The sequence below is a fragment of the Pelophylax lessonae genome (assembly GCF_965119305.1).
Source record: "Pelophylax lessonae genome assembly, chromosome: 6".
NCBI lineage: Eukaryota > Metazoa > Chordata > Amphibia > Anura > Ranidae > Pelophylax > Pelophylax lessonae.
In genome coordinates, this window is record NC_138773.1 from 3138118 (window position 1) to 3160718 (window position 22601).

Here is a 22601-nt window from a genome sequence, read left to right on the forward strand (position 1 = left end):
GCTTAATTAAACAAATTGAGGTTAGAAGCTGATTGGCTTCTCTGCAGAATTGTGACTCATTTTTTAGAAAATAAACTCGTATATGTCCAAAGAAAAGTGGTTCTTCTGGTCAAGCAGGGCTGGATTTATCATAAGACTCTTGCAGGCCAAAGCAACACAACATCAAGGATGAACAAAATGTGGTTAGTTTTAGTATCTCCATTTCTGGCCTTACGAGGATCTTTGCAGATAAATCGAGGAATAGATTTGGGGTGGGGTTGGTTGTGAAGTTTATTGAGAGGAGTCAGAAGGTTCTGTAGCGCATACAACATCAATCCATCTAAACTTTTCTAAACACTCCCATACAACTTCTTATCTATATATCAAAGCAACATTCTTCTTCTAGAGTGAGAAGAATGTGAGGAGCCTGTATGAAGAGTGTCATCATACACATGTGAGTTTAGAGAAGTGTGATCTCTAGAACCATCTGTTTATGAGGCGCCAGGTTGGATGCACTCACCCGGTGACGGTGACAAAGATGGCATACAACACGTCTATTTTAGCTGAGGACATCCTTCGATTGTTGGCAGAATCTTTGTTATCACTGCAGATAAAAAAAAAATTAACACAGAGACCAGCAAACCCAACACACAGAGACCAGGAAACCCAACACAGAGACCAGGAAACCCAACACACAGAGACCAGGAAACCCAACACAGACACAAGGAAACCCAGCAAAGAGACCAGGAAACCCAACACACAGAGACCAGGAAACCCAACACAGAGACCAGGAAACCCAACACACAGAGACCAGGAAACCCAACACAGACACAAGGAAACCCAGCAAAGAGACCAGGAAACCCAACACACAGAGACCAGGAAACCCAACACAGAGACCAGGAAACCCAACACAGAGACCAGGAAACCCAACACACAGAGATCAGGAAACCCAACACACAGAGACCAGGAAACCCGACACACAGACCAGGAAACCCAGCACACATAGACCAGGAAACCCAACACACAGAGACTAAGAAACCCAACACAGAGACCAAGAAACCCAACACAGAGACCAGGAAACCCAACACACAGAGACCAGGAAACCCAACACAGACACAAGGAAACCCAGCAAAGAGACCAGGAAACCCAACACACAGAGACCAGGAAACCCAACACAGAGACCAGGAAACCCAACACACAGAGACCAGGAAACCCAACACAGACACAAGGAAACCCAGCAAAGAGACCAGGAAACCCAACACACAGAGACCAGGAAACCCAACACAGAGACCAGGAAACCCAACACAGAGACCAGGAAACCCAACACACAGAGATCAGGAAACCCAACACACAGAGACCAGGAAACCCGACACACAGACCAGGAAACCCAGCACACATAGACCAGGAAACCCAACACACAGAGACTAAGAAACCCAACACAGAGACCAAGAAACCCAACACAGAGACCAGGAAACCCAACACAGAGACCAGGAAACCCAACACACAGAGACCAGGAAACCCGACACACAGACCAGGAAACCCAGCACACATAGACCATGAAACCCAACACACAGAGACGAGGAAACCCAACACACAGAGACCAGGAAGCCCAGTGCACAGAGACCCGGAAACCCAACACAGAGACCAGGAATCCCAACAACACAGGGACAAAGAAACCCAACACAGAGACCATGAAAGCTGGTGCACAGAGACCAGGAAACTTGGCACACAGAGACCAGGAAACCCAGCACACAGAGACCAGGAAACCCAAAACACAGAGACCAGGAAGCCCAGTGCACAGAGACCAGGAAACCCAACACAGAGACCAGGAATCCCAACACAGAGACCAGGAATCCCAACAACACAGGGACCAAGAAACCCAACACAGAGACCATGAAACTGGTGCACATAGACCAGGAAACCCAGCACACAGAGACCAGGAAACACAAAAGACAGAGACCAGAAAACCCAGCACAGAGACCAGGAAAGCCAACACAGAGACAATGAAACGCAACACAGAGACCAAGAAAGCAAACACAGAGACCAGGAAACCCAACACACAGAGACCAGGAAACCCAACACACAGATACCAGGAAACCCAACACACAGAGACCAGGAAACCCAACACAGAGACCAGGAAACCCAACACACAGAGACCAGGAAACCCAAAACACAGAGACCATGAAATCTGGCAAACAGAAACCAGGAAACCCAGCACACAGAGACCAGGAAACCCAACACAGAGACCAGGAATTCCAGCAACACAGGGACCAAGAAACCCAACACAGAGACAAGGAAAGCTGGTGCATAGAGACCAGGAAACTTGGCACACAGAGACCAGGAAAACCTGCACAAAGAGACCAGGAAATCCAAAACACAGAGACCAGGAAACCCAACACACAAAGACCAGAAAACCCAGCACAGAGCCCAGGAAAGCTAACACAGAGACCAGTAAACCCAACACACATAGACCAGAAAACCCAGCACAGAGACCAGGAAAGCTGGTGCACAGAGACCAGGAAACGCAATACAGAGACCAGGAAACCCAACACAGAGACCAAGAAACCCAACACAGAGACCAAGAAACCCAACACAGAGACCAAGAAACCCAACACAAAGATCAAGAAACCTAGCACAGAGACCAGGAAAGCTGGTGCACAGAGACCAGGAAAGCTGGTGCACAGAGACCAGGAAACGCAATACAGAGACCAGGAAACCCAACACAGAGACCAGGAAACCCAGCACATGTAGACCATGAAACCCAACACACAGAGACGAGGAAACCCAACACACAGAGACGAGGAAACCCAACACACAGAGACCAGGAAGCCCAGTGAACAGAGACCAGGAAACCCAACACAGAGACCAGGAATCCCAACAACACAGGGACCAATAAACCCAACACAGAGACCATGAAAGCTGGTGCACAGAGACCAGGAAACTTGGCACACAGAGACCAGGAAACTTGGCACACGAAGACCAGGAAACCCAACACACAGAGACCAGGAAGCCCAGTGCACAGAGACCAGAAAACCCAACACAGAGAGACCAGAAAACCCAGCACAGAGACCAGGAAAGCAAACACAGAGAGACCAAGAATCCCAACACACAGAAACCAGGAAACCCAACACACAGAGACCAGCAAACCCAATACAGAGACCATGAAACCTGGCAAACAGAAACCAGAAAACCCAGCACACAGAGACCAGGAAACCCAACACAGAGACCAGGAAACCCAACACAGAGACCAGGAAACCCAACACAGAGATCAGGAAACCCAACACACAGAGACCAGCAAACCCAATACAGAGACCATGAAACCTGGCAAACAGAAACCAGGAAACCCAGCACACAGAGACCAGGAAACCCAACACAGAGACCAGGAAACCCAACACAGAGACCAGGAAACCCAACACAGAGATCAGGAAGCCCAACACACAGAGACAAGGAAACCCAACACACAGAGACCAGCAAACCCAACACACAGAGACCAGCAAACCCAACACACAGAGACCAGGAAACCCAACACACAGAGACCAGGAAACCCAGCACACAGAGACCAGGAATCCCAGCAACACAGGGACCAAGAAACCCAACACAGAGACCAGGAAAGCTGGTGCATAGAGACCAGGAAATTTGGCACACAGAGACCAGGAAAACCTGCACAAAGAGACCAGGAAATCCAAAACACAGAGACCAGGAAACCCAACACATAAAGACCAGAAAACCCAGCACAGAGCCCAGGAAAGCTAACACAGAGACCAGGAAACCCAACGCACAGAGACCAGAAAACCCAGCACAGAGACCAGGAAAGCTGGTGCACAGAGACCAGGAAACACAACACAGAGACCAGGAAACCCAACAAAGAGACCAAGAATCCCAACACAGAGACCAAGAAACCCAACACAAAGATCAAGAAACCTAGCACAGAGACCAGGAAAGCTGGTGCACAGAGACAAGGAAACCCAACACAGAGACCAGTAAACCCAGCACACATAGACCAGGAAACCCAACACAGAGACCAGGAGACCCAGCACACATAGACCATGAAACCCAACACAGAGACCATGAAACCCAACACAGAGACCTTGAAACCCAACACACATAGAACATGAAACCCAACACAGAGACCAGGAAGCCGAACACAGACACCATGAAACCTGCCACACAGAAACCCAGCGCACAGAGACCAGAAAACCCAACACAGAGGCCAGGAATCCCAGCAACACAGGGACCAAGAAACCTAACACAGAGACCAGCAAAGCTGGTGCACAGAGACCAGGAAACTTGGCACACAGAGACCAGGAAACCCAACACACAGAGACCAGGAAACCCAACACACAGAGACCAGAAAACCCAGCACAGAGACCAGGAAACCCAACACAGAGACTAGGAAACCCAACACAGAGACTAGGAAACCCAACACAGAGACCAAGAAACCCAACACAGAGACCAAGAATCCCAGCACAGAGACCAGGAAAGCTGGTGCATAGAGACAAGAAAACCCAACACAGAGACCAGGAAACCCAACACACAGAGACCAGGAAAGCCAGCACACAGGGACCAGGAAACCCAACACACAGAGACCAGGAAACCCAACACACAGAGACCAGGAAAGCCAGCACACAGGGACCAGGAAACCCAACACACAGAGACCAGAAAACCCAGCACAGAGACCAGGAAACCCAACACAGAGACCATGAAACCTGGCAAACAAAAACCAGGAAACGCAGCGCACAGAGACCAGGAAACTCAGCACACAGAAACCAAGAAACCCAGCAAACAGAGACTAGGAAACCCAACACAGGGACCAAGAAACCCAACACAGAGACGAGGAAAGCTGGTGCACAGAGACCAGGAAACTTGGCACACAGGGACCAGGAAAGCGAACACAGAGACCAGGAAACCCAGTGCACAGAGACCAGGAAACCCAACACACAAAGGCCAGAAAACCCAACAGAGAGACCAGGAAAGCTGGAACACAGAGACCAGGAAACCCAATACACATAGACCAGGAAACCCAACACAGAGACCTTAAAACCTGGCACACAGAAACCATGAAACCCAGCGCACAGAGACCAGGAAACCCAACACAGAGACAAGGAAACCCAACACAGAGACCAGGAAACCCAACACACAGAGGCCAGGAACCCAACGCAGGGACCAAGAAACCCCACGCAAAGATCATGAACCCCAGCACACAGAGACCAGGAAACCCAGCACACAAAGATCAGAAAACCTGGCACACAGAGAGATAGACATGTCTGGGCTTAGGTACCTGGTTATATTAGCTGCCATCAGCAAAGAGTCTTTTAGATCTGCTGTTGAGGAAACATGGAAGTCCACCAAGAAGACCACCTAGAAGAGAAATGTGAATGGCTCTTAGAAAATAATGTTTATCACTTTATCACTGCACAGTTCAGTGTACTTGAATCCTTGTGTTGGTAAAACCCCTAAACCTCAACAAATCATAAATACTCCCTCATGTCATCTTTAACATCTAACACATGAGAGAAGAGACCCCCTATAACATCTAACACATGAGAGAAGAGACCCCCTATAACATCTAACACATGAGAGAAGAGACCCCCTATAACATCTAACACAGAGAGAAGAGACCCCCTATAACATCTAACACATGAGAGAAGAGACCCCCTATAACATCTAACACATGAGAGAAGATACCCCCCTATAACATCTAACACATGAGAAAAGAGACCCCCTATAACATCTAACACATGAGAGAAGAGACCCCCTATAACATCTAACACATGAGAGAAGAGACCCCCCTATAACATCTAACACATGAGAAAAGAGACCCCCTATAACATCTAACACATGAGAGAAGAGACCCCCTATAACATCTAACACATGAGAGAAGAGACCCCCTATAACATCTAACACAGAGAGAAGAGACCCCCTATAACATCTAACACATGAGAGAAGAGACCCCCTATAACATCTAACACATGAGAGAAGATACCCCCCTATAACATCTAACACATAAGAAAAGAGACCCCCTATAACATCTAACACATGAGAGAAGAGACCCCCTATAACATCTAACACATGAGAGAAGAGACCCCTATAACATCTAACACATGAGAGAAGAGACCCCCTATAACATCTAACACATGAGAGAAGAGACCCCCTATAACATCTAACACAGAGAGAAGAGACCCCCTATAACATCTAACACATGAGAGAAGAGACCCCTATAACATCTAACACATGAGAGAAGAGACCCCTATAACATCTAACACATGAGAGAAGAGACCCCCTATAACATCTAACACAGAGAGAAGAGACCCCCTATAACATCTAACACATGAGAGAAGAGACCCCCTATAACATCTAACACATGAGAGAAGAGACTCCTATAACATCTAACACAGAGAGAAGAGACCCCCTATAACATCTAACACATGAGAGAAGAGACCCCCTATAACATCTAACACATGAGAGAAGAGACTCTGTGGAGCATGCTGTATACCATGTATGGACCAGGCCCAGAGACCTTCCAGGCCAAGTATGTTGACTAGACACGTGTGATTTGTTTCCTTACAAATTGAGATTTGGACAAAATTTTCAATATTCTGAGATTCGGATGTATCTGAGTTTCCAAATCATAATATTATCAAATTTCAACTAATCCTAAATATTATAACTAAATGAATTATCCAAATTCAAATTTGAAAATTAATCTGAAAATGAATTTGAATTTACAATGGAAACATTTGCAATAAAGACAGTAAGGTATAAAAATGAAATAAGATGATGATTCCTACTTAGGCTGCTTTATAGAATCAAATAGAAAAGGAAAGAATGGAATAGAATAAAAAGGAATAGAATGGAATAAAATAGAATAGACAAGAATAGAATAGAAAATAAAAGAATGGAGTAGAATAGATTTGAATAGAATAGAATAAAACTAAATAGAATGAATATTGCAGTCTTCCGAAATTTGAATTTTGAAATTAAAATTTCGACTTTTGACTTTTGAATTGATTTGAAAATAACAAATATACGAAAGGAATTTGAATATACGAAACACATTCCAAATCGAATAATTCCAATATAATGAATATGACCAAATACAATTATTTATAACGAATCCGAACGAAAACCCATTTTTCCATTGTGCACATCTCTAATGTTGATGGGGTGAGGTAATTGGACAGATGTCCTCCTCTCCGGCACTCTTACCGTGGTGTTGGGTCTCAGAAGAGGTCTATTCACGGCACAGCTGACCACATTCTGACCCTCCAGAGTAGTGCACAGAACGGTCACTTTCTTGTTACTCTACAAGACATACAAACTAAGGTTTAGACTCAGCAACCATACCGACATCTTCCCATAGAGGGCCCCCCATACCGACATCTTCCCATAGAGGGCCCCCCATACCGACATCTTCCCATAGAGGGCCCCCCATACCGACATCTTCCCATAGAGGGCCACCCATACCAACATCTTCCCATAGAGGGCCCCCCATACCGACATCTTCCCATAGACGGCCCCCCATACCGACATCTTCCCATAGAGGGCCCCCTATACCGGCATCTTCCCATAGAGGGCCCCCCATACCGACATCTTCCCATAGAGGGCCCCCCATACCGACATCGTCCCATAGAGGGCCCCCCATACCGACATCTTCCCATAGAGGGCCCCCTATACCGACATCTTCCCATAGAGGGCCCCCCATACTGACATCTTCCCATAGAGGGCCCCCTATACCGACATCTTCCCATAGAGGGCCCCCCAATTACCTGAATAACAGACACCAAACGATATGACAAGCCAATGGGGAAGGGGATGAGAACGCGGGTGTTGTATGAATCATCTTGTAAACTCTTCACAGAGACCGTCACATTGATGTCAAGCAATGTCCCAACCACCAGCTGGGTGACACTGTCAGAGGGAGATAAGATACCTGTTAGCAATGGGGGGGGGGGGGGGCAGTATGGGGGTGACTGGACTGAGGGGGTCTATCTTACCCAGTGAAGTTGATGGCCAGCCTCAAATCATCTTCACACACCTCATCCCCACCACAATTCTTCTGAAACGGGACCTGTGAAGATATGGAAGCCTCAATCCGATAAGCCACTGAGGACACCATCAGCTTAGATAATGAAAAGTATATAGGTGACCTCTAGAAGAGTTTTTTGTATTATGTTCTCTTGAGATTTTTTTGGGTTGATATTTATCATCTCCTCCAAGACATCATCATTTGTCTCATCACTATTGGCCCTGGCAGGCATCACTTATGGGACTTCACTGATAATCGGTGCAGATCCCCCCCTATCAGGAGAGCCTCTTATCAGCTCTCCTGTACTCATGTGCTGGAATAGAGGAATGCCGATAACTGGCACTTCCTATTTACTCTGTGATTAGTTGTGATTGGACACAGCTGATCACATGGTAAAGAGCCTACATCATCGTCTCTTTACCGTGATCGGAGATGCGGTGTGCCACCGATTACATGTTGTGAAGGACGTCAAATGACGCCCAGTCACATCAATGAAACCCTCGCCCAGCCGATAGCAGAATGAGAGTGTTAGGAATAATTTATAAACGAATATCTCACCTACATGAGTTATCTGCTAGAATACCGGGGAGCAGGGCTGCCTTAATACTATCATGGGCCCCAGGGAAAAGTAATGCATTGGGGCCCCTACCAGCCTGCCCTAAATTTACGCACCCAATCTCAATAATTAAAGCATAAATAGTCGATAGAATTAAACATATATTTCTTGGTACTTTTAATAAAATTGATTTTAAACAATAAGAAGACATCGCATGAATGAAAGAGTACTCAACACAAAGTGGGGTACAGGGGGGAGAAAGAAGGGCAAAGTATGGGGAGGGGGGGGATCAGGAGAGCAAGATATTGGGATCAGGAGGGCAGGATACTGGGATCAGGAGAGCAAGATATTGGGATCAGGAGGGCAGGATACTGGGATCAGCAGGGTAAGATACTGGGATCAGGAGTGCAAGATACTGGGATCAGGAGGTCAGGATAATGGGATCAGGAGGGCAAGATATTGGGATCAGGAGGGCAGGATACTGGGATCAGGAGGGCAAGATATTGGGATCAGGACGGCAGGATACTGGGATCAGGAGGGCAGGATACTGGGATCAGAAGGGCAGGATACTGGGATCAGGAGGGCAAGATATTGGGATCAGGAGGGCAAGATATTGGGATCAGGAGGGCAAGATACTGGGATCAGGAGGGCAGGATACCGGGATCAGGAGGGCAGGATACTGGTATCAGGAGGGCAAGATATTGGGATCAGGAGGGCAAGATATTGGGATCAGGAGGGCAAGATATTGGAATCAGGAGGGCAAGATACTGGGATCAGGAGGGCAAGATACTGGGATCCGGAGGGCAGGATACCGGGATCAGGAGGGCAGGATACCGGGATCAGGAGGGCAGGATACTGGGATCAGGAGGGCAAGATATTGGGATCAGGAGGGCAGGATACTGGGATCAGGAGGGCAGGATACCAGGATCAGGAGGGCAAGATACTGGGATCAGGAGGGCAAGATACTGGGATCAGGAGGGCAGGATACTGGGATCAGGAGGGCAGGATACCGGGATCAGGAGGGCAGGATACTGGGATCAGGAGGGCAAGATATTGGGATCAGGAGGGCAGGATACTGGGATCAGGAGGGCAGGATACCAGGATCAGGAGGGCAAGATACTGGGATCAGGAGGGCAAGATACTGGGATCAGGAGGGCAGGATACTGGGATCAGGAGGGCAGGATACCGGGATCAGGAGGGCAGGATACTGGGATCAGGAGGGCAAGATATTGGGATCAGGAGGGCAGGATACTGGGATCAGGAGGGCAGGATACCAGGATCAGGAGGGCAAGATACTGGGATCAGGAGGGCAAGATATTGGGATCAGGAGGGCAAGATATTGGGATCAGGAGGGAAAGATACTGGGATCAGGAGGGCAGGATACCGGGATCAGGAGGGCAGGATACTGGAATCAGGAGGGCAAAGTAAAGGTTCCAGGATGCTGGCCATCCCTGGAAAGCTTTGTAAAAAGTGTGACTATCCCAGCAAAACCGGGACAGTTGGCAAGTATGATGTAATGCAATATTAAGATGGGGGCCCCCATGCACCTGGAGCCCCTGGGCAGTGCCCAAGGGTGCCCATGCATTAAGACAGCCCTGCCGGGGAAGCTGGTTGATGAATGTTCAAAATTAACATTCCGTTTCCCTCTTCTATTTTATTTTTGTTACATTTAAAACAAAGATACGTCCCAAAACATGTCTAATTTTTGTTATAATTATAAAATACCAAACTCCATGATCAGGGGGAGCAGGTAAATAAATAAAAGGGACAGGAGTTCTCCACCACAACGAGTGTAAGAATCAGCCGGGCGTTGCCATCTGTTGGCCATTAGTCATCATTGCAGCCCAGGTCTCCACTGTGCACACTTGCCCTCATTAGTGAACTTCAAAGTGCGGCTAATTGTCCGACATTAAAGATTATTCCCCGAGTGTAAGATATGTAATGCACAATGGTGGGTGTACGCTCTTCATACCTCTTCAGCATAGCTGGTCCTCGTGTCCTCACTCAGCACAGGATTTCCCAGAAGGGAGTAACTGAGAGACACCCGGAGAGGAGTCAGAGAGTCCTCCACACACTCCTGAGACACAGAGAGGAGAGGGAACAAATAAGACGTGTTATCTGCATACATTGCTCATTTCCTAGACATCAATCTCCTATGATCAGAGAGTGAGACTTTCCTGATCCTGAGACCACATCACCGTTCAGAGGAACACTAACTGCTGGCCATCAGTGTTATATCATGGTAGCACATTATGGTGAGACAAGATCAACTAGATAAGAAGGGAGCTCAGAGACAGCAGCTATATAAATAAAAGGGATGGGAGGTCACCAGAAGGAAGTGTGAGAATTTTCCCTATATGCTGGTCTTTACTCAGCATTGCAACCCGGGTCCCTCCTCTCCACACAGGCCTCATTAGTGGACAATAAAGCGAGGCCAATTATATAAGGACTTACACCCTTCTAGCACCTATTCTGCCTGTTCAACCTGACAACAAAGTTTTCTCTACGGCAGAAAGGTTGGATAAGCTGGGCCAGGACCCGGGTCTGAACCTGCAACCTCTGTGGTGTCTGGCTGAGGTGCTTCTTGCTGAGGCACCTGAGATGCTGGACAGTTTTCTGTCTAACTCCTTTGACAACTTTTCTGTGCGTCTTGTTTCTCTTGAACCTTGAACCCTTTGCTCCTCCCATTAGCTTCCCGATTTAAGCTAGGTCCCTGCATTTTCTATTTGCCAGTGTCACAAAGACACTGACCTCCAAGCCTGACCCCAGAACATGACAGCTTGTTTGGTTTGGAAAAAGTCACCTTAGAGGTGATCTGATTAATAAATATTGCTAATCAGAGGATTGTGGAGATTGGGTATTGACACTCAGACTCTGATCATGAATCCTACAAGAATAGGGGCCATTTTTTTATCTGTATCAGATCTCACTTCCCCCACGGCCAGGAAGGAGCAAGGACGGAGAGCAGCGGACTGCAGCATAGAAGCAACACCCACCAGGCTAACAGGAAGGCACCCTAAAAAAGCACCCCACAAGGGCGGATGCCCACCTACCACGATAGGACTCAGGGATCACCCGGATCAATATCAAGATCCCTACAAACAGAGGGAGGCATATCAACTTAAAGGATAACCGGAAGACAACATACAAAGCTCCCGGAGGTGGCTCTGGTTCTCGCTGTTGACTAATGATGCATACCAAAATCATACATGGAACAAAAAAACATATATAATTGGTGACAACCACCCTTGAAAAAGGCTCAAGAGGAAGCCGAAATGCGTAGGGACAAAGGCAGGAGAAATCTCTGCAGAGATTATCCTAAATTGTCACCGATTTCACATATGTCACATAACTTTCTGACTTTGGACACTCTTTCACTTGGGTCTATCACCCAAAATATTCACAACTATGTACTTACCTGTATCATATTTAAGATATTAAATATTCTTCGTTTTTATTAACTGAGATTTTTTTTAAATATTTCTACTTGCCTAAAAAGTCCCATCCAATTTGGCTTGAGGTACCAACCCCCGCATACAAATTTTTTTATCTGTATAACTAAAATTCTCCCTAGTATAGATAGCAAATCTGTGACTTAACTCTCCTCTGTTCCCATATCACCCGTATGGAGTGAGCTAATAGGACTCCAATCTGTCATGAATATTTCTATGTTGGAGAACTCTGGAGGACCAGAATCAAGAGTCACCTCTGCCATCCAGAATGTAAAAGGCCATATTGCTTTTACCACTCCGTCATTGTATGTACCTAGTTCTGTCTGGTCCTCTGAGGTTTGTAGTTTAACATTGGCAGCAATAGGATTTGGGACCCAGAGGGAGTTTAGATTTTGGTCTTCCAAAGTCAGTGAGACCTTCATGGAGGTTCATATTAGGTCATGTATTATTTCCTAACTCGCATTAGGTTATTAAGTTTTAGCAATTAGGGGATTCGTTCTCTCAGTTGCCCCATTCAAGAGGTTTTCCTCTAACTTTCTGTCCCTACAACATCCGTACAAGGAAGGTGGGTTTGGTTGTCACCAGGACAGGCAGAAACAGATAGTTGAAGTTTTACACTCGGCAGGTATTGGCTTGGTACTAACAGGTAGGAGGATGGTGTGCCGGGCACATTCCTTCTCCTTCAAAAGCTCCATGGACTGGCTCGTTGTCCTGGTGTCAGGTTGGCGGGAAAAGACAGCTCGGGGTACAGTAAGTGCCGAGTCCAGCAGGAGAGTGTAGTTAACTTGTGCCGAGATTCCACCTGGAGGAAAAAGAGATAATGTCAATGATGACAGTCAATATGCATCCATCCATTCATTCATGACCTGTCTGAAGAGGTATCACAACTGACAACATGGAGACTGCATAGGGAGCTCGAGCCAGGAACCGGGGTCACCCAACACCCTCTCCAAAGGCACCTTCCTGTGAGGTTTACAAATGATCATATAGAGGTGTCAGGTCAGGAACTGGGTCATCCCACACCCTCTCCAAAGTATCTTCTTGTGAGCTATCACACCTGATAACAGAGTAGTCAGGTCAAGACCTGGGTCATCCCACACCCTCTCCAAGACACCTTCTGAGGTATCACAACTGACTGCATAGGGGTCTCGGACCAAGAACTTGGTAATCCCACACCCTCTCCATGGTGCCTTCTTGTAAATTATCACAACTGCCTGTAAGGAGGGAAAGAGAGGCCAAGCAAAAAACTAGGTCATCCCACCCCCCCTCTAAGACACCCTCCTGTAAGGTATCACAACTGACCCCATAAAGGGGACAGGCCAAGAATTGGGTCATCCCATAATTTCTCCAAGACACATTTTGGTAAAGTATCACAACGGAGCCCATAGAGAGGTCAGGCCAAGAACTGGGCCACCCCACACCCTCTCCAAGACTCCTTCTTGTGACGGAACCGACCCACACTCCGCTTGAGTGCTTCCATTAGTATAGCGCTTCCTCCAGTCTAAACATAGATATCAGATATTATAGCTGCAAATTGCAACCAAGTGCCACCTAGACAGGACTAGTTTAGCTGCAAAACTGGAAATGTTTATTTTGAAAACAGAGAATTTATACTACACAACTAGGTGAGGCTGATCACATTATTATATGCAAACACAACTGTATACAGAAATATAATTAACATGATAATTAACTCAGCATTTAAACCAGCCTAGGTGGAGTGCACAGAATGCTAGCAGGCAAACAATAGGTGACACAATTAACAATTAACCATGGGACAGACAAGCTTAGCAGAAAACACATAATACCTTAATACACAGACAATAACAGGAGAGTAACAGACTGTCCAGCATCAAGCTTACAAAGTACAATACACATTATAACAAATGTAAACACATCCCAGAATAGTTTGCTAGCAGACAATTAGTGTGATAAATAATTAGCACAATTAACAATGGGTGAAAGACAGGTGGCTTGTTGATGAGATTACCATCTGCTTTGAGTTTCCCTGTGTTGAGCATTCATGGCTTATAATGTGCCATCTAGACCTTTAACATGGATCCTGGGCCTAAACTCCCGGAGTCGGTGTGTTTTGGGGAGATATGGACTTGAATACAAAGTAACATTACCACTCCAAGGGTCCCCCAAGAATGCACCCCACAAAGAGCAGTGTTCCCTCACAAGTCAGGGCCCACAGTCAGTAGGCAAGAGGTTAGCCTGCAGTCCCCTCCAAAAGCCCCTGTCCTGGGTGAGTCAAGGCCCATTCTTATGAATGGGCCACTTGAAGGCTATGATGGGCTCCCAGACAGACTGGGAAGAGGCTGTGTCCTGAGCCGTTGTCCCTAAACTCCAGGAGAAGAGCAATGAAGACTGTCTGCTATGCTGGGTTGTGGGGTCTGGGGCAATACTCTGGGTTGGGACATACTTTGTAGAGTTCAATAAAGCTAAAATGAATTATTTTGGACATTTCTTTTCTGCTAACCTGTACCGATATATAAAAAGGGCTGCACCTCCTGGGTGAGGAAACACCTCACTACCCTGGAGCTACAATACCTACACATCAGCAGTCATGTTTGCCCATTATGTACTCTGTGATTGGGATTTTCTGTTCTTCTTACCTCAGAGAAAGTTTATGGACAGTGCTTGGAATAAATCATTGATAAAAATAAAAAAAAACAGTATATTTTTCAAATATCCTCTAATCATTTTCATACCACAAGTGTTCTGACCATACTGTCTGACATACAGACCACCACTAGAGGGTGCTCTAATATCTGCATCACGTTTCCCCCCTTTAATCCCCACCCATAACAGTAACACTTACCTGTGGCTTGGATGCTCTTCAGTTTTTGGGTGAAGCACAAGGTGATTTTTGTTGCAGATTCCTTTCTTCCGGGGACTGAACATTCATAGGAAGAAAGCGGAATTTTTTGTGGCTCGAATGTCATGGACACGGACACACCAATCACCGGTCGAGATCTACAATAGGGGTCAGAAAGAGGAACTGATGACAATGTGACTGGAATATGTGATGTGATGGTACTCACCGTCACTGGGAGTGAAAGACAGATACTTCATGGTTTGGATAACTTCAAATGGGAGAGTAATATTTATCAACAATATCTCTCAAGAAATATGTGAGGACTATTCATGTTTGATTCTGAACATGTTCATTGAAAGATCCAATCACATTGGCTTCTGTTCCCTGTCCTTCAGTGTGAGACAGGCTTTCCCTATTGTTTGTGTATTGAGATAATATGTATTGTGTTTCAGGAGCTCGAGGATGGAAAGTCCGCTAGTTAATTGGCTCAGGTTGATTGAATAATTGTCATCTGTTAGTTGCTAAGTGGAAATAGTATACTGTTTGTGTTGGTTGTTCTTTAGATATGTTAATTCTATTTCTGTATACAATTTCATCTGCATATGATAATGTAATCAGGCAACCCCTGACCTGTGTGTGGTAATCTGATCAGGAGGGGGAGGTCCATGCTGTATATAAATTCTGTGTGTCTGTTCAATAAAGAGAGATTCCAGTACAAGTGAAGTTGTCGGCTAGCTTTGTATGGGGGCGGCTAGGATTGGATATCAATGTTCATGACTGGAGGAAGCCGTATACTGACGGAAGCCCACAAACACAGTGTGGGTCTAAGTTCCATTACATGTGACATCACATGAAATGGATCTGATTTGCTATATTAAAGGGGACATCAAGGTATTATTGTTATTGTCCTGAAAATCCACCATTCTTTCTGAAATTTCTCTTAATTGTTAGCAGCGCATGTCCTGTGCCCAGGCACTCGTGTTCTGTATCCTTATATCTATATACAGTATGTGCAGTGTGAGATCATCTAAGGCAATGTGTCCTCTGACTGCTCATCCTACCAGATTTAGTGATGTTATTGCTGTACTGATCAGTGTTCTCCTTGCTGCAGAGGAAGTTGTATATGAAGACCTGCCGTACAAGGATCTCCCTGCTTCTGTTTTATCCATTCTGTGAATCTGTGTGTAGCAAAGCCTGACCCTTAGTGACATATTAAGGACCCCCAGAGAAACAGTGGGCCAACATTTGATCCTGGGGCCGAGCCGATGGCAAATAATAGGAAATGTTAGACTTTGGGCGCCAATAACTTTGACAAAAGATTGTATTTCTTTGGCAGCCATTGCTACAAAGAGGGGCAAGGGTTTAAGACATCAGGTACCAAAAGCACAGTTGTGCACAGGCTCCACTCTCCACTCCCAGCTTTAAAGAATAAGAGGCTTTAGGCCGAGTCCAGTGTTTATGTAATTGAGTAGGACTTTGACTGGTGATTAGAGGGCTCCATTCCCATTCTCCATGGGGTTACCAGTCTTCGTAAGGCTCCAGCTGCTAATCTAGAACAACTCTTCTGGCAGAGATTGCTTCCCCTGGCACTCCAGGTTTGGTTTAGCTTCTTCCATTCCAGGTAAGACAGCTTCATACCTAGTCCCAGGCCTGACCATTAAAGGATAAGTCAACCCTAAAACTAAAATCCCTGCATCTATAGATCTCCACGATCTAACACTAACCTATCTAGCCCTGTAAAGAAGAAATTAGTATACTTACCTTTTTTTGAAGCTGATCTGACCCGATCTCTAGCCGCGGAAGCTTTGAAGAGAACTCGGCCGACTACAGAAGTGAAATGAATGGCATGTGACGTCACCTATGGGGTTTCTGTTATCGGCCGTGTCCTCTGCACCCACCTACACAGCGAAGCATGAGATCGGGTCTAATCGGCTTCAAAAGGTAAGTATATTGATTTATTCTTAACAGGGCTAAATAGGTTAGTTTTAGACTATGGATAGATGCAGGGATTTTAGTATTAGGGTGGACTTATCTGTAGCCTTCCATAGGCAGCAGCCCTTGGAGGAAAGCTGCACTGATAGCACTCCTCACCAGACATAAGCCTGATGGGAAAGACCTTCTCCTTAAAGTATAACTAAAGGCAAACATTTTTTTTTAGCCTTGAATAGAGTGGACAGGGGATAGAATGCTTGTCAGGTTTTATTGCTGTCTGTGCTGCCATTAGGGAGATTCACCCTCTCTATTTCTCCTGTTTACCATTATCATTGAAAGTAAAATAAAACCCCAAATTTTGGGTTGTCCCCAGAAAAGTAATAGAGGGGAAATTTTCCTATGGGGACACTAGTTCTGGTGATCTGGGGGTCCCCAAGAAATTCCCTTAATTTGCAAGGATTTCCTCTCACTTCCTGTATGGCTATGGAAGGTAAATCTCCGCAATGGGACACAGATGGTGAAAAACAATCTGGCAGAGGTTATAACCCTCCTTTGCTCTATTTAAAATGAAAAAAAAAATGGTTTTGCCCATAGTTCTATTTAAAAGTTAACCCAAAAATGTATAACAGGTGCGCTGGTGAGAATGTCTCCTGACTCCTGTGAGTTTGTAGGCAGGTGCCATCTGCTGTCTCCACTGTAGGTGGCACTCAACAACAGCAGAAATGCAGAGGGAGAGGAAGTTATAAAAAAACATGGTTCCTCTATGGTCACTGGGGCAGCAATCCGATTGGATGCTGGATGCTCATGTGACTCTGGTGGCCATCTTGTGGCAGAGACTATTTAAGACCCTGGCTCCTGGCACTGATGCAAATTTTTGCGAGTGGACATGTTAGGGACAGATCCCCCATCTGACAGGGAAAGTGTCTAGCAGTAGGGAGAAGTTCCTGATGAGTAGAGCTAGGGATACACCTTCCTGCTGCAGAAGCCTCCCCTTTGGGTCCGGTCTGACCAGACCACATTCCATCCTCCGAGAAAGACACTGTTGGTGCATCTAAATCCACTGTGAGTGTTTCTCTGGCGTAGTGCTTTTCCGATGGGTTGTCTAGTCAATTGAGCCTTCTTCTTCAAAACAAGTTTTCCTTTTTGCAATCTCGCTCTGGGTCACCACTTCTCGCAACACGATGCACCTCCCCTCAAGTTAACTGGTTGGTGACTCTTAGGAACTCTCTAAGCTTGCTTGTCTCCAGAGAAGACAGCCATATGCCACTGGTGTGCGAAGGTTGGAAGAGTGCCGATGTTCTGATCTCTGTGCATTGCACTGTTTACTTTTTAATTTTTTTTTTTTGAGAGAACTCTACTGAAATGTCACAAAGTGACATATCATTAAGTTCTATTAGCCACAGTGCGATGTGGTGAATTCCATTGTACCATTTTATTTTCCAGCACAGTGCAGTGGTGTGAACTGGAATGATAGGGGTCTAAGCTGTAGGCCATATCTTGTGTTAGGATTATATTAGACAATGGTACCCAATGCAAACCCATTGTGCCCTAAAAATATTGCCTTCTTACTTCAGTATAAGGACTCGGCCTTCACCCCCGATGGTGACATCTGGAATTCTATCTCCCGTCATGTCCAGATTTCCACTTAATGACCTCCCGAAAAACTTTATGCCACTGCTGACCATGCTTCCAGTGACCCTCTGTGGAAGGAAGACACAGAAAGAGAAATCAGGAAGAGATGGGGGTACAGGGGAAGGAAAGTAACCTGAAAGGATAACATCCATTATATATTCAATTTTGTTGACTTAGAGCTGGAAAACACATCAGAACATTGTGCTTGGATAAAGAACCCTTCTCGGCCAAGATTTTCATCTAAGAGAGATATGGTTTCTGGTCCTTACCTATTTACAAAGTAGCTCTGAATTTTTAAACAAATCCGACTAAGGTGATATTATTCTAGGAAATTCGGCCACTGCATCATGCTACAATTTTTAGGACAAGAGAATTACCTCCAGCCTAAACAATAGTAAATGTAAACCAAAACCATGTAGGGCACCCAGCAGTATTGGCATCTACCATGTATAACACCTACTGACAGGGACAATAGATGATATAGGACATTAATGACAGGACAAGTAGAGCAAATGGCAAATAGAACGTTGGACCATGTAAGACAACCAGCTACAGGTTATGTAGGACACACAGTAACAGGTGCATTTAACTATGTAGGACACCCAATGAGTGGGACATGTAGATCAAACAACGAAAGGAACATTGGACCATGTAGGAAACCCATAAACAAGGACATCAGGTTATGTTTAACACACAGTCACAGGAACATTGGACCATGTAGAGTACTCAGATACAAGGTCATTAGGCCAGAAAGGATGCTCAGTAGGATGGATATCTACTATGTATAACACCCACCAACAGGTACATTAGACAATATAGGATGCCAACGACAGGGGAAAATTAGGTCATATGAAACACCCAGTGACAGCAACAATTGGTCATGTAGGACACTCAATGACGGCAACATTAGGTCACATAGAACAACCAGTGTCAGGGACATTAGATCTTGTAGGAAACCCAGTGACAGGGACATTAAGCCACGTAGGGCACCCACACAGCAGCATTATGTTTGATCATGTAGGACATAAAGTGACAAGAATATTAAACCACAGAGGATCCCTAGAAGCATGGACATCTATCATGTATAACTCCCCAACGACAGGGACATTAGAGAATAAAGGGGACAATACCACTAGCCTATGTAGATCACTTGGCAACATGAGCATTGAGAACACCTATAGACAGGGACATTAGGTCATGTAGGACACCCAGTGACAGGGTCATTCGATTATGTAGGACACCCATTTACAGGGACATTAGGTCATGTAGGAAACCCAGCGACAGGGACATTAGGCCATGTAGGAAACCCAGCAACAGGGACATTAGGCCATGTAGGACAACCAGCAAGAGGGATAATAGGTCACATAAGACAACCGGTGACAGGGATATTAGATTATGTAGAACATCCAGCAAGAGGGACATTAGGTGATATACGACACCCAGAAACAGGGACATTAGCTCATGTAGCTTACCCAGAAACAGTGATAATAAAATGTCAGTCCTATGGTTTTACCTGTATATACGATCTTCTAAAGCTCTTCTCCTGACCTGGGAAGATGTAGACGGCTCCCTTATAATTGTCCTCATACGGGGCACCAACAGCCAGGTCTGGCAGTCGATCTCCAGTCAGGTCGGGTAGAACGGAGATGGCAGAACCGAATTGTCCCACAGTTTGACTGGGGTCACCCTGAAGCGTTTCTGGGCAGGAGATAGTTTGAGAACTCCGGACCTGAATCCAGAGACAATGAAACTGTTATATATTGTTGTTATATAGGAACCCTGTAAGGGTCATATTACTAAAACTGAAAAGTGCAAAATCTGGTACAGTTCTGCATAGAAACCAATCAGCTTTCCGGTTTTATTGTCAAAGCTTAATTGAACAAGCTGAAGTTAGAAGCTGATTGGCTCCCATGCACAGCTGTATCTGATTTTGCACTCTCTACTTTTAGTAAATAAACCCTATGAGACAGAACAGGGGCACTCAGCATCTGCAAAGCTAGGAAGGTGAAATTGGGAAGAAGGGGGCACAGATATAAAATGCACACAACTTAAAGAATATTAACACTCAATAAAGTAGAAGTAAAGCAATTTTTTATTTTGGATATAGTAAGGAATGGTAAAAACACCTGACAGGTGGATTGTGTAATCTTGGAATCCTTCCCTTTCTATCCTGAAGACCCAACTGAGATGAAATGTGTCCAAAGTGAGGGAAGTCCCCGCTTAGATAGGTGTCCCCATTGGATGATTTCCCTTCTATTCGTTTTCTGACAACTCAGAATTTTAGATTTTTCTTCACATTTAGTTCCAGTGACAATGGCTACCAGGACAAATTTATAGAGAACCTCCCCAGGCGGGAAACAGACATCAAAAAAAGACTGACAGGGGTTCTAATCTTTCCACAAACCTCCTAACTGCTGGTGATTTTCACCATTTAGTCCTATCCCCTGTACAATTCTTCAACTACAATCAGAGTTCTGAAAACCATTGATGCCCCCAGTTCTCACTGGTTCGGTTCCATCAAGTTCGATTCATTTATATTTTAAATATTCTTTGTGTCTACTGTACTAAATACCTCACCTGGATGGGAATGGGACACAGGTACACCCGTCCGCTTGGCACTTCTGGAGAGTAATATGTTGGAGCCCCAACCACAAGGACAGGTTGTTTTGAATTTTCATTAAGAATACTTAGAACTGACCCGAAGTATGACCCGATCTGAGAGAGAAATGTAAAGCACCATGAGAGAAGAATAGACATTTGGATAAAGTTCATGGACCTGGTTCTGAAGTACATCCCCAGCCTTATACTTTTTATTTCTGTCTTCTGGAGACATTAGCTGGTGACCAATAAGGAAGAGGACTTTCAGCAGACAATTCAGAGAGACGCGAGATATCAGGACAAATGGAAGCTTTTCTTTATTGGTGTTCTATTCCTAAGAGAACCCAGAAGAATAAAACCTCCTATAAGGACCTAGTAGAGTAAATTTCCTCAGTTGCCCCAATAGAGAGGAACCGGGCTGGTTCATGCCCAAGCCAGGAAGGTTTTCAGGAGATGTGGGGAATCCTTAGACTTTCCCTACCCATCTAGAAAATGTCCCTGCTGCTATTGCTGTAGCTGGCAGAAGAGCAGGGCCGCCATCAGGGAGGTACAGCCCATACACATGTAGGGGGCCCAGGCGTCCAGAGGGGCCCCAAACAGGGTAGGGTTGCCACCTGTCCTTGCAATACCATTCCATTGTAAGCTCTGCCGTTCCCTTGCAGACTAGGGGTCCTGCCCCTCACACACAGCTGTAGGCCCCACCCTCCCCTATTCTCCAGCTGTTCACGCCTGGGGGGGCATTTACTAGAACCGTTCACCTTTATTTTCTTGGGATGGAGGAGATGGGACTGGAGGAGGACATGGGACCGGAGGAGGATAACGAAATGGTAGGCGGGTCCTGGGGAATGTTGGTGGTCAGGTCAGGCCCGAGGGCGGGGGGGGGGGGGGGATCAGGCCTAAAACTGTGTAAGGGGCCCCAAAATTTCTGATGGCTGCCCTGCAGAAGAGTGACCTGTCCCTACACAGAGGCGGCTCTCTAATTAGGCAAATTAGGCGGACACCTAAGGCCTCGCGCTCCCAGGGGCCTCGCGGCCGCCTAATTTGTCTGATGTGTGTGTGGCACAGTAAGAGGGAATGTACCCCGGTCCCACGGTCCGTGTCCCCAGGGCCGTCTTTAATGCAGTGCAAAAGCCTGCGGTTTCCACAACTAGTTTTCCCTGGCGAGAGATGGGCTGACCTCTTTTGCACTGAGCCCTGCCCACTGTCCCAGGGTCAGTGGGTGGCTCCATGTACTCCCCTCCCTCGGCTCCTCCCCTTTACCAAGCTCCGTGGATAATGTACACAGCGGCCGAGCAACTCCCTGATCTACTCTCCCTGAGGGACCTGCCAGAGCTGACACCGCCCCCCTGGCAATCATCGAGGAGTCAGTCTGGAGGTACTGCAAGACTGTCCTGCCCGACACTGACAGTGACCACTTCCTGTGACAGCCGCCTTCCTTCCACCCCTGTACCCCCTGTCATCTTCATCCCCCTGCACCACTCTGCCAGCTTCCTTCCACCCCTGTACCCCCTGTCATCTTCATCCCCCTGCACCCCTCTGCCAGCTTCCTTCCACCCCTGTACCCCCTGTCATCTTCATTCCCCTGCACCCCTCTGCCAGCTTCCT

General features: G+C 46.2%; 1 protein-coding gene across 1 annotated transcript in view; it reads right to left on the reverse strand.

Moving 5' to 3' along the window:
- Positions 1 to 22601, reverse strand: part of LOC309557763 (uncharacterized protein) — a 228439-nt gene that overhangs the window by 151965 nt on the left and 53873 nt on the right. The window contains exons 12-22 of the mRNA XM_082260528.1: positions 20976 to 21113; positions 19912 to 20127; positions 18336 to 18466; positions 14838 to 14992; positions 12658 to 12815; positions 10534 to 10638; positions 7974 to 8047; positions 7746 to 7887; positions 7186 to 7281; positions 5258 to 5337; positions 500 to 583 (exon numbers count right to left, since the gene is read on the reverse strand). Of these exons, the coding sequence (XP_082116654.1) occupies positions 500 to 583; positions 5258 to 5337; positions 7186 to 7281; positions 7746 to 7887; positions 7974 to 8047; positions 10534 to 10638; positions 12658 to 12815; positions 14838 to 14992; positions 18336 to 18466; positions 19912 to 20127; positions 20976 to 21113 (1379 nt within the window). The remainder of the gene's footprint in view (positions 1 to 499; positions 584 to 5257; positions 5338 to 7185; positions 7282 to 7745; positions 7888 to 7973; positions 8048 to 10533; positions 10639 to 12657; positions 12816 to 14837; positions 14993 to 18335; positions 18467 to 19911; positions 20128 to 20975; positions 21114 to 22601) is intronic.